We start from the raw sequence: 12216 nt of genomic DNA on the forward strand, positions 1-12216 counted from the left end.
CGTCTGACTTTAAGACCATATTAAATCAACTATTTATTCAAGCTTGTCTTTCAATGTAGACTGCACTTGGCATCAAGTATTTGGTCATCAACATTTTCCAGTCATAATGAAAGACACTGTGGACACTGAGCTGGGCATGAAAACAGGATACTAACAAGAAAAATTAAACCTAATTACCAGTTATAAAACATTCTAGTACATTATAATCTACATTTTCAGATAGTGAGATACAAAGCAATAATAAACATAGAAGTGAAAAACTGTGGTCTCAGATTTTCCTCTCTGACAAAATTGTATTAAAAACACTAGAGCCAACTGGAGTTTTGTTGTTATAGTTCATTTGCTTGGGACTTTTTTTAGTTGTTCCCACCCCCAATGGACTAACACATATCTTGACTATGATTTTAGTAACACACAAAAGAAAAATTACATGGCAGGACAAATTATTCTTAACTATTCCATGTTTTCCAATAAAGTAAATGGGATTCTAAATATTTCTGATACAAGAATGGGAAAAAATTGGGGAAGGGAAGAAGATGACAAAGGGAAACGTTTTAGGATATTAGAGAGGAAAATGCTTATATAATTGTGTGACTTAAACTGTATACAGAAATTGAAATTAAAGAAATAGAAATTTCAGGAAATAAATGGAATGAGCAAGCTGTATCTCACAATGTGTTCAACGAATCACAATTTTTCTCTCTGACGCTTTGATCCCTGCAATCAGGGGAACATCTTCAGTCATGGTGTAATTTGTCCTTTTCTAGTTTCCCTTCCAATGAATCTTTTGAGAGCCCTCTTTATGTCCTTGTTCCTCAGACTGTAGATGAAGGGGTTCAGCATGGGTGTGACCACAGTGTACATCACTGAGGCTGTTGCACTTGACAGTGAGTTGTGTGTAGCAGCAGAACTAAGGTACACTCCTAGGCCTGTACAATAAAATAAGGAGACAACTGAGAGGTGAGATGCACAGGTGGAAAAAGCTTTATACTTTCCTCTAGCTGAAGAGATTTTATGTATGGAGGAACCTATCTTAGCGTAAGAGTAAAGGATACCGGCAAGGGGTCCAGCAACCAACAGTCCTAATGCAAAATATATCACCAGGTCATTGAGAAAGGTGTCAGAACAGGCACTGTGGACCACCTGATTAAGTTCACAGAAAAAGTGGTGTATTTCCAAGACTGTCCCGAATGATAACCCCAACACCATTAAGCTTTGTGACAAGGAATTTAGAACACCTATGATCCAGGAAACCAGCACCAGCAGCCCACAGTGCCAGGAGTTCATGATGACCGTATAGTTCAGGGGGTGACAGATAGCCATAAATCGGTCATAGGCCATGACTGTCAGGAGAAAGTCATCCAATCCTACAAAGAGTAGAAAAAAGTGCATCTGAGTGATGCATCCTTCATAGGATATAATCTTGCTGTGTGTCTGGATGTTCAGCAGCAACTTTGGGATGGTGGTAGAGGTGAAACAGATGTCTACAAAGGACAGGTTGGAGAGGAAGAAGTACATGGGTGTGTGGAGGTGGGAGTCTGAGATGATGGCCGTGATGATGAGCAGGTTTCCAAACACTGTGATCAGGTACATGGAGAGGAACAGCCAGAATATGAAGGGCTGCAAATCTGACGTCTCTGAAAATCCCATAAGAAGAAATTCTGAAATTTGTGTATCATTTCCTGGATCCATGCAGTGGAGGGGACTACCAGGAAAAACAAAAGCAATATGACTACTTTTCCAAGAAATGGGCATCACTCAAAGTGTATAAAAGTTACAATTTGTATTTTTCAGTCAAGAAATGATTTTCTGTATTTTGTGTTTGTTATCTGATCCTTGTTGGGTATTCATAGCATCTATCAGATAAGAAATTCATTTTCAACTTCTTGTTCTAAATAGACCATGTATTCTATAATTTTAATGACAAATTCTTTTACATTTTTGTGGAATAGAAATTGAGCTCTGCCCATGACCCAGGCATTGCCTAGACAATGAGTACTGCATGCTGAAAAACATGTCTGATGCAGAAAGAATATAAACAGATAAAGAAATCATATAACATGTCAGATGGTAATAAGTACTACAGATAAAGGAAAGGCAGGTGAAAAAGATAGAATAGATGTTGGTGTTTTTTTAAAAAAAAATTAATTGATGTAGAAGTTGTACAGATTTATGGGAGTGCTGCTTGTACGGGAGTCCAGGCAAGAGAGAGAGAAAAGCTGACATTTGAACAGCAAACTCAAGGAAGACTGGACTGTAGAGCCACGAGGTTCCCTGTGGAGGTGTGGTCCTTGCAAGTGAATTACAAGTGCAAAGGCCCTGGGGATTTTGCTTGTTTTAGAAAATCATGGAAGCCAGAGTGATGAAAGAGTTATCAAAAGGAGGGTCATAAGAGAAAGTGTCAGAGTATTGTGAGGTGTGAGATGGCCCCCCTGCTCCTGCTCAGACTTCAAGGCCCAGAAGTATTTCGTGCACATGCTTTTCCCTGCACTTTTGTTGTAAACAGCTTTATTGAGGTATAAATGAAATGCAAAGAACTGCACATATTAAGTATGTACAATTACAGGAGTTGGACACATAATGTCCCCAGATACCAGCACCACAATCAATGTAATACACATATTCATCACCTCCCTGATCTTTCTTTGTTCTTTATTTGTTTTGTTTTGTGTTTGTGGAGAGATCACTTAACATGAGATTGACCTCATAACAAATTTTGAAGTGCATGATATCGTATCGTTAACTGTAGGCACTATGTTGCAGTTCAGATCTCTAGAATTTATACATCTTATAAATCTCTAACTTTAAACCCACTGAAAAATAACTCTTCATTTCCCCCATTGCCAATCAGCTGGCAACCACCCCTCTATCCTCTGCTTCTATGAGTTCTACTATTACAGACACCTCACTTAAGTGGAATCATGCAGTATTTAATTGTAAAGTCATCCCATGGATCACAGTGGATTCCTCCTTATTTTCATGCTTATTAGCATTCAGGCAACTGCCTGATATGAGTCGCGATTTGGAACATATGAGCTCAGGCACCTGTGATCTGAGGACTGCTCACGCCCCACAACACACACACACACACACACACATACGCATGCACGCGCACACACATATGCACGCACACACACACACACATACGCACGCTCGCGCACACACATACGCACGCACACACACGTGCACACACACACATACGCACGTGCACACACATATGCACGCATGCGCGCACACACATGCACACGCACGCAGGCACACACATATGCACGCACACACACACACACTCTGACCTCCTGAAGACATGTTACTACCATTGTCTTCTCACTTCTTGCCACACTCACTAGAAAATAGTGGACATTAGGCAAGTCACCAACATCAAATTATCTTTCCCTGAAAATAAATGTAGACATAGTTCCCAAATTCTAGTTGGTAAGCGTTTCAAAAACATGTAAACTTTGTGGCTCCCTTTTTACAGATTTTATTGTGCTCCACATTCAAATAAATAAATAAATAAGATCTGCTCAGTAAGGAGAGAGGAATGAAATGTGCGTGAGGGGGAAGAAGATCTAACAAGCTCAGTTGGCCCCTGAGAGATTGTGACAAAGGGACACCTTCCTTGGTCCTGAGGCATAACAAGCCTGCTTACACCCCCCTGGAGGCCCAACAGCGAAAAACAATTTATTCAAAGGAGAAAGAAACGATCTCTTTGTAGTGTCAAGGCATCTTACACATTGCACACTCAAGATAAAAGTGAGCAAAGGGAGTAAACCCACAATACACAGAAGAAAATGTGCAAGGGGTATGAAAGTTGAAGACTTTTAAAGATGAGCAGGTAAAAGCTTTAAACACAAGTCTCTACTCTCTCTGAAGGACCCACAAGCTTGACCATCACACTGCCGTGCCCCGTTCCACATAGAACTTCCAGACATTTAACTTGACTTCCAGGTTCACCAGACATCACAGCATCAACACTCATGGCCTTTATACACTTGCTTCCCTCTGCTTGGACTCCCACTTACTGGTCTACATGGAGTTTTGCACCCCCTTCTCTACCTGGAAAACTTCATGTACTTTTTCAGGACTGCCTGGACTCATCCACTTTATTAAGTTTATTTCTTCTACATTCTCACATTAAAATAGTACACTTCTTACATGCACTTATTTTTGATGTGTGACTATCATTGTATTGATTTTACAGAAATCCATCTATTTTCTCCCAATTAATGTCCTGAAGGATGTAGCAATGTTATACATACCTCCCTCAGACTTAGTTGAGCTGGCAACGGTAGCTGAATGCATAGGTATTATACAAATAGTTCAGAGAATGTGGTGTCACAAAAACTGCTGATGAGGAGGAAAGGAAAGAAATAGGGAGATGCTAAAATAAGTACAAAGGACATTCTAGCAAATTGTTTTTCACCATCTGAGATCTGGACCCATTAGGTGTCAGACTAATGTTGGTAAGAATTAACTAGAATAGAAAAAATAAAGCAAAAATGAAAATATTATGCTGTAGCATAGATAGTAAGGGTACATATAAAATAATTTAATAATGTACTCTTAAGCTGCTTGCTTGTGTGTGTTCATGTCTACATAACACACTCAGACTCTATTACATAAAAGGAAAGAACTTGCACAGATCCTTTTCAATAGGAAAAGTAAAAGGCTGACAATCCAAAAATATATTCAGCTTCCTGGTTCCAAAATTATTGCAAAGTAAAGCTCTTTAGGATTCTCCTTTTGACCTGTTAAAATTACCCACCACCCACCCCCGCCATGGGAATTCTTGATGTGAGAGAAAATACTGTGAAATGTATGTTTCATGAACTGCTGTTATGAGGTAGCATTTGCATGCAGTCCATTGGTCTGATCTTCCTAATGAGTACAGAAACATGCTCAAATACATCCCATCTTAATTTTTTAAATGCCTCATTTCACTGCACATCTCTCCACAGGTAATACTTATTTTCCTGCTCCCTAACCTGCAAAACACTTTGCATATATTCTAAAGTTACTATAACCACTTTATACCTCCATTTCCTTCATCAGTCACATCCATCTGCACTTCCATTCCCATCTGTTAACTGTCATCAATGATTTCTGAATTGCTGAGTCAAAATGACACTTCTCTTTTTAACATATTAAATAAACTAATGATAAAATTTTCATCCAAACACTGCAGCGATCTCTTGGCTCTGGGCCAAGTAGGATTGTATCTCAGGTGACCTCGGGTAAATGTTCTTGGCTTCCATTCTCTCCAAACCTTTCCTGCAGTACATACTGGGCTCTCAGACTCACCTGGTAGGGGTCTCTGAGAGGAAGGTCTCCATGTGGAAGTCTGAATTCCTCCCTAGGTAGCTGATGATGGAGATGAAGACTCTGTCCCCAGACAAGACAGCAGGAAAGAGTCAAGCAACAGTCCTCTAGCCAGACTTAGGATTCCAAAAGAAATAACCACATCCCGTGCAGCTCAAGGTTGTACACTCTGAGGAAAAATGGCAGAGGAGATATTTACAGATCCTTATATCTGCTCATTTGACATAATTTCCTCTTGTTATTCCAATCCCTAAACACCTGATTTCCCAGTGGGAAACTGGTTCGAGCAGAAAGGAAAAAATAATAATAATAAATATTATTGTGTATATTTGTGACACACAACATGATGCTGTAAGACAGTTGATAGATAGATGGAAAGTTAGATGATAGATATAGATAGATAGATAGATAGATAGATAGATAGATAGATAGATAGATAGATAGATAGATAGATGGATATAGATAGATAAATAGATAGATAGATGGTTATATATGCAAATAGTTACAATTGTGAAACAAATTTCATTCCCTCCTGTAGTGAGAGGAACTATAATCTACCCTTTAGCAGAACCTCTGAACACTATTATGAACTACAGTCCTCATGTCATACCTTAGATCTTTCTACTTGTTCATTTTACATATTAGCCCCTTTGTATCCTTTGGCCTATATCTCAATATCCTCCCCTCCCCCATCTTGGTAACCAGTGTTTTAAAATATTTTTTATATTTCACATATTTTACCTTTTTACAGATTGCACATTTAAGTGAGATTATGCAATATTTTTCTTTCTCTGTCTGGATTATTTCACTTAGCATAATTTCCTCCTGGTCAATCCATGTTGTGAACACTGGTGGAATACCTTATTTCTTAAGGCTGAATAAAATTTCATTGTGTATATGTTTCTTTTTCCATACATCCAGTAGTAGACACTTCAGTTATTTCAGTGCCTTGGTTATTGTGACCATGTTGCAATAAACATGGGAGTGCAGGTATCTGTATGAGGTGGTGATTTCAGTTCTTTTGGAAAAGGGACTGCTGGGTGACATGGTAATTCTATTTTTAATTTCTTTATGTACCTCCACACTGCCTTACATAATGGCTGCACCAACAGTGGACTAGGGTTCCCTATTATTTACACCTTCACCAACATTTGTTTATTTGTCTTTTTTTTTAATTTTGTCAATATACAATGTAGTTAGTTATTGTGTCCCATCACCAACCTTCACCAACATTTGTCATCTATTGTCCTTTTGATAATAGCCATCCTAACAAATGTGACATGATAGCTCATCGTGGCTTTGATTTGCATTTTCATGATGATTAGTAATGTCCACCATCTTTCCATGTCCCTGTGAACTATTTTTATGTTGTCTTTGATCAAATATCTTTTCAGATCATTTGCCCATTTTTTAACCAGGTTATACTCATATGTTTTCTTACTACTGATTTCTTTATATAGCTTGGTTATCAAATATATGGTTTGCAAATATTTTTTTTTACCAATTTGTAGGTTGCGTTTTACTTTCTCAATTGTTTCCTTTGCTTTGCAGAAGTTTTTCAGTTTGAAGTACTTCCACTTATTCTCGTTCTTCTAGCCTGAGCTTTTGATTCGATATCCAAATAATCATTAGTAAGGACAATGGCAAAAAGATTTCCCTTATGTTTTTTTCCTAGGTTTATGATTTCAGGTCTTATGTTTAGGTCTTTTATCCATTTTGAATTAATTTTTGTGTATGGTGTAAGATACAGGAAATCCAGTTTTCCAAGCAGCATTTATTGAAGAGACTATTCTCTCCCTATTGTATCTTCTTGGTGCCATTGTTGAAACTTAGTTGACCGTATATATTTGGATTTATTTCTGGATTCTCTTTTCTGTTCTATGAGTTTATGTGTCTTTTTATTTTTAAATGCCAGCAACTTGCTGTTTTGAATACTATGGCTTTGTAATATAATTTCAAATCAGGAAGTGTGATGGCTCCAACATTGTTCTTATTATTTCTCAGAATTGCTGTAGCTATTTGGGGTCTTATTTATGATTCCACAAAAAACGTAGGATTGTTTCTTTTGTTTCTGTGTAGAATGCTTTTGGGATTTTGATAGGGATTGCACTGCGTCTCTATATTGCTTTGGATGGGATGGACATTTTGCAATAGTAATTCTTCTCAATCCATGAGCATGAAATATTTGTTTTCTCTTCAGTTTCTTTCAACAATATTTTATACTTTTCAGTGTATAGTGTTTTATCTTCCTTGGTTAAATTTATTCATGAGTATTTTGATGTTATTAGAAGTGGGATTGTTTGTTTTTAATTTTCAGCTGGTTTGTTATTTATGTATATATATATGCATTTCATAACTTTTTGTATGATTATTTTATATCCTGCATCTTTACTGAGTTCACTTATTAGATGTAACAGTTCTTTGGTGGATTCCTTAGAGATTTTATACATGTAGGATCATGCCATCTTCAAATAGAGATAATTTTACTTCTTCCTTTCTGATTTGGACAATTTTTTTTCTTTTCAGTGTGTAGTTGCTCTTGATAGTACTGAGAGTGCTATGTTGAATACAAGTGGCATCCTTGCCTCATACCAGATTTTAGATGAAAAATTTAAGTTTCCCTGCATTAATTGCAGTGTTATCTCTGTGATTTTTTAATGAATAGTCTTTATTATGTTAAGGAAATTTCCATTTATACCTAAACATTCAAGAGTTCCAATCCAAAAAGGATGTTGAACTTTTTTGAATGCTTTTTCTGTGCCAATTGATATGATCATGTGATTTTATTTTTCAATCTGGTAGTGCAATGTACCACATTGATTGACTTGCCTATGTTAAACCAGCCTAGCATGACTGGGATAAATCCCCCTTGGTCATGATTTCTAAGCTTGGATGTGTTTTAAAGTTCAATTTGCTACTAATACTAATTTTTGAGGATTTTTGATCAAAGCTCATCAGTGATATTGCCATATAGATTTCTTTTCTTGTGGAGTCTTTACCTGGGTTAGGTATGAAGGTGAATCTGGCCATATAAAAGGTGCTGGGAAGTATCTCCTCTTGCTGTAAAAACTATTGGTATTAATTTTCTTTGGCAGGTTTGGTAGAATTCAGCTATGAAGTCATCCGGTCCTCAGCTTTTTCTTTTTGGGAGATTTTCAATTACTATGTAATTCTCTTTATTTGTTATTGGTTTCTTCAGGCTTTCTATTTCTGCCTGTTTCAGGATTGGTAAGTTGTATTTTTTTTTTATTTATCCAGTTTTTCTAAGTTATCAAATTTGTTGCCATGTAATTGTTCATAATAATCATTTATATTCCTTTTTATTTCTGAGGCATCCACTGTAATGTCTCCACTTTTGTTTCCAATTTTATATATTTGAGTTTCTTTTTTTCCTGAGTTAGTCTAACTATGGGTTTGTTGATTTTGTTCAGTTTTTTAAAAAAACCAACTCTTACTTTTATTGATATTTCCAATTTTCTTCTTGATTTATTTGTATTCTGATCTTCATTATTTCCTAACTTCTGCTATATTTGGGTAAGGTTTTTCCCTATTTTTAGTTTCTAGGCCTTTGGTTATAATGTGAGATAACAGAAGCAAAAGTAAATGAATAGGATAACACCAAACTGAATATCTTCTGCACAGCTGAGGAAACAACCGAAAGAGTGAACAGACAATGTGCACAATGGGAGAAAATATTTGAAACTATCCAGCCGACAAGAGATTGATATCCAGAATATGGAAGGAACTCAAACAGCTCAATAGCAAAAACTCTGATTTAAAAAATGGGCATTGACCCCAACTCCCCGATTCTCTTTCCCTGCCCTCTTAATAGTCTCTCCTAACTACTATTCTACTGTCTACCTCTAGGAGATCAATTTCTTTAGCTTCCACATATGAGTGAGGACATGTACTCTTTCTCTTTCTGTACCTGGCTTATTTTACTTAACAATATTTCCTCCAGGCTCATCCATGTTGCTTCAAACTACAGAATATCATTCCTTTTTATGGCTGAGTAGTATTCCATTGTATATATACACCATGTTGACTTTCTTCAATCATCCTTCGATGAACATTTAGGTTGGTCCAAATCTTGGCTATTGTGAGTAGAGCTGTGATAACATCTGGTTTGCCCATATCCCTTAAAAATGTTGATTTTTATTCCTTTGGATGTATATCAACTAGTGGGATTGCTGGACTGTTCCCTATTAGTTTACTGCATACTGTGTAAATGTATCCAAATATCACAGAGTACTCCATAAATATATACAATTAACATGTGCCAGTTATAAAAATAAATTAAAAAGAAAAAATTCAGAGACAGAAGTAGATTAGAGGTCACCAGAAACTGAGGAGGAGAAATAACAGAAGTTATTGTTTAATGGGTACAAGGTTTTCTGTTTACAATGTTAAAAAAAATTGGAAACATGTGGAGGTAGTGATTCCACAGTATTGTGAATGAAATTAATGCCATGCAACTGTACATCTAAAGATGCTTAAAATGACAATCCTTGTGTTGTATATACTTTACCACAATAAAAAACAATGGGCAAATTAGCTGAATAGACATTTCTCAAACGGAGATAAACAAATGGACTACAAGTGTATGAAAAAATTCTAGTCTTCATGAAATGCAAATCAAAACTGTATTGTGATATCATCTCACTCCATTTAGAATGACTTTATCAGAAAGACAGAAAATAATAAATTGCAGTGAAGATATGGAGAAAGAGTAACTCTTATACAGTTTTGGTGGGAATGCAAGTTAGTACAGTCGTTATAGAAAATTGAATGGAGGTTTCTCAAAATAACTATCGATAGAACTACCATATGATCCAGCAATCCCTTTAGTGCGTATATATCCAAAGGAACAGAAATCATCATGTTGAATAGATACCTGTACTCCCACATTTATTGCCACTGTATTCACAAGAGTCAAGAAAGAATGCTATCAATTAATGTATCCATCAACATATGACTGGATAAAGAGCATGTGGTATATACACACAATGGAATACTACTCAGCCATAAACAAGAATGAAATTCTGCCATTTGCACCCACATGGATTAGTTCAGGGAGGACACTGTTAAGTGAAATAAGACAGGCTCAGAAAGAAAAACACCCCATGTTCTCACTCATATTTGGAACTAAAAAATGTTAATCATATAGAGGTAGAGAGTAGAATAGTGGTTATATACACTGCAAAAGGGGGGTGGAGGAGGAATAGAGACAGGGTGGTCAATGGATACAAAATTGTAGCTAGAAAGAATGAGGTATAGTGTTCTCTACCAATGTAGGGAGAATACAGTTAACAATTTATTGCATAATTTCAAATAGATGTCAGAGAAGATTCTGAATGTTCCAAACACAAAGAAATAACAAATGATTGAATTGATGGACATGTTAAATACTCTGATAGGGTCATTGCATACTGTGTAAATGTACACAACATCATATTGCACTCAGTAAATGTATACAGTTATCATGGGTCATTTAGGAAAAAAAATTAAATCAGAGACAGAAGTAGATTAGAGGGTGTCAAAAGCTGGGGGGTAGGTGGCACTGTGGAGGAATCATTAGAAATAAATGTTTGAGTTTATGTTTAAGATGATCATGAGAAAGTTTAAAGATACACAGAGGTGATGGTTACAGAGCATTGTGAATGTAATTAATTCTGCAGAATTGTATGTTTAAATATGGTTAAAATGGCAAATCTTATGGTATATATATTTTATCACAATTAAAAAAGAAAGAAAAATGGTCCTTTCATTGCTTTCCTCTGAAGAAGCTTTTCAGAGCCCTCTTTATGTCTTTATTCCTCAGACTGTAGATGAAGGGGTTGAGCATGGGTGTGACAACAGTGTACATCACTGAGGCTGTTGCACTTGAGTGTGAGTTGTGTGTGGCAGCAGAACTCAGGTACACTCCTAGGATTGTACAATAAAATAAGGAGACAACTGAGAGGTGAGATGCACAGGTGGAAAATGCTTTATACTTCCCCTGAGCTGTTGAAATTCCATGAATCGAGGAGACTATCTTAGAGTAAGAGTAAAGAATCCCAGTGAGTGGTCCGCAAAAAAGCAGCACAGTTGCAGCATATATAACCATGTCATTAAGAAAGGTGTCAGAACAGGCAAGGTGGACCACCTGATTGATTTCACAGAAAAAGTGGGGGATTTCGAAGGCTTTACAAAAAGACAGTAGAAGCACCATTAAGCTTTGTAACAAGGAATTCAGGGCACTCATGATCCAGGACAGCATAACCAGTAGTCCACAGACCCGGGGGTTCATGATGACTGTGTAGTGCAGGGGGTGACAGATGGCCACAAACCTGTCATAGGCCATCACAGTCAGGAAAATGTCATCCAAAACTCCAAAGAGTATGAAAAAGTATATCTGGGTGATGCAGCCTGAATAGGTTATGACCTTGCTGTGTATCTGGATGTTCACCAGCATCTTTGGGATGGTGGTGGAGGTGAAACAGATGTCCACAAAGGACAGGTTGGAGAGGAAGAAGTACATGGGTGTGTGGAGGTGGGAGTCTGATATCGTGGCCAGGATGATGAGCAGGTTGCCAAGCACAGTGACCAGGTACATGGACAGGAACAATCCAAACAGCAAGGGTTGTAGTCCAGGTTCCTCTGAAAGTCCCAGAAGAAGAAAATCTAAAATTCGAGTATCATTCCCTGGTTCCATGTTTTTGATATGACTATGAAAAAAAATAAGAAAAATAATGACATTGAACCACGCATTACTCACTGTTAATAAACACTATCACTTATATTCTAGAGTCAAAACAGCAATTTCTATATTTTGCATATAAGTCTACCACCCTTTCGTAGATCCCCTTTGCCATCTTGATTAGAAATCCCTGTTTGACTCTCAACCTTTCTCCAAAG

The 12216-nt window shown here is 37.0% G+C and overlaps 2 protein-coding genes across 2 annotated transcripts; both read right to left on the reverse strand.

Annotated features, from left to right (window-relative positions):
- Positions 1–741: 741 nt before the first annotated feature.
- Positions 742–1692, reverse strand: LOC103608354 (olfactory receptor 7A17-like). The gene has a single exon (XM_008592801.1). The coding sequence runs from the start codon at positions 1690–1692 to the stop codon at positions 742–744; it is 951 nt and encodes a 316-aa protein (XP_008591023.1).
- A 9391-nt stretch (positions 1693–11083) lies between these two features.
- On the reverse strand, positions 11084–12013 carry LOC103608355 (olfactory receptor 7A17-like). Its single transcript, XM_008592802.1, has one exon. The coding sequence runs from the start codon at positions 12011–12013 to the stop codon at positions 11084–11086; it is 930 nt and encodes a 309-aa protein (XP_008591024.1).
- Between the last annotated feature and the right edge of the window lie 203 nt (positions 12014–12216).

This window comes from Galeopterus variegatus, unplaced genomic scaffold, assembly GCF_000696425.1.
Source record: "Galeopterus variegatus unplaced genomic scaffold, G_variegatus-3.0.2 Scaffold8337, whole genome shotgun sequence".
Taxonomy (NCBI): domain Eukaryota; kingdom Metazoa; phylum Chordata; class Mammalia; order Dermoptera; family Cynocephalidae; genus Galeopterus; species Galeopterus variegatus.

What these genes read in the sequence shown, in the direction of transcription:
- LOC103608354 (XM_008592801.1), bottom strand. Translation starts at nt 1,692, where the DNA reads ATGGATCCAGGAAATGATACACAAATTTCAGAATTTCTTCTTATGGGA.
- LOC103608355 (XM_008592802.1), bottom strand. Translation starts at nt 12,013, where the DNA reads ATGGAACCAGGGAATGATACTCGAATTTTAGATTTTCTTCTTCTGGGA.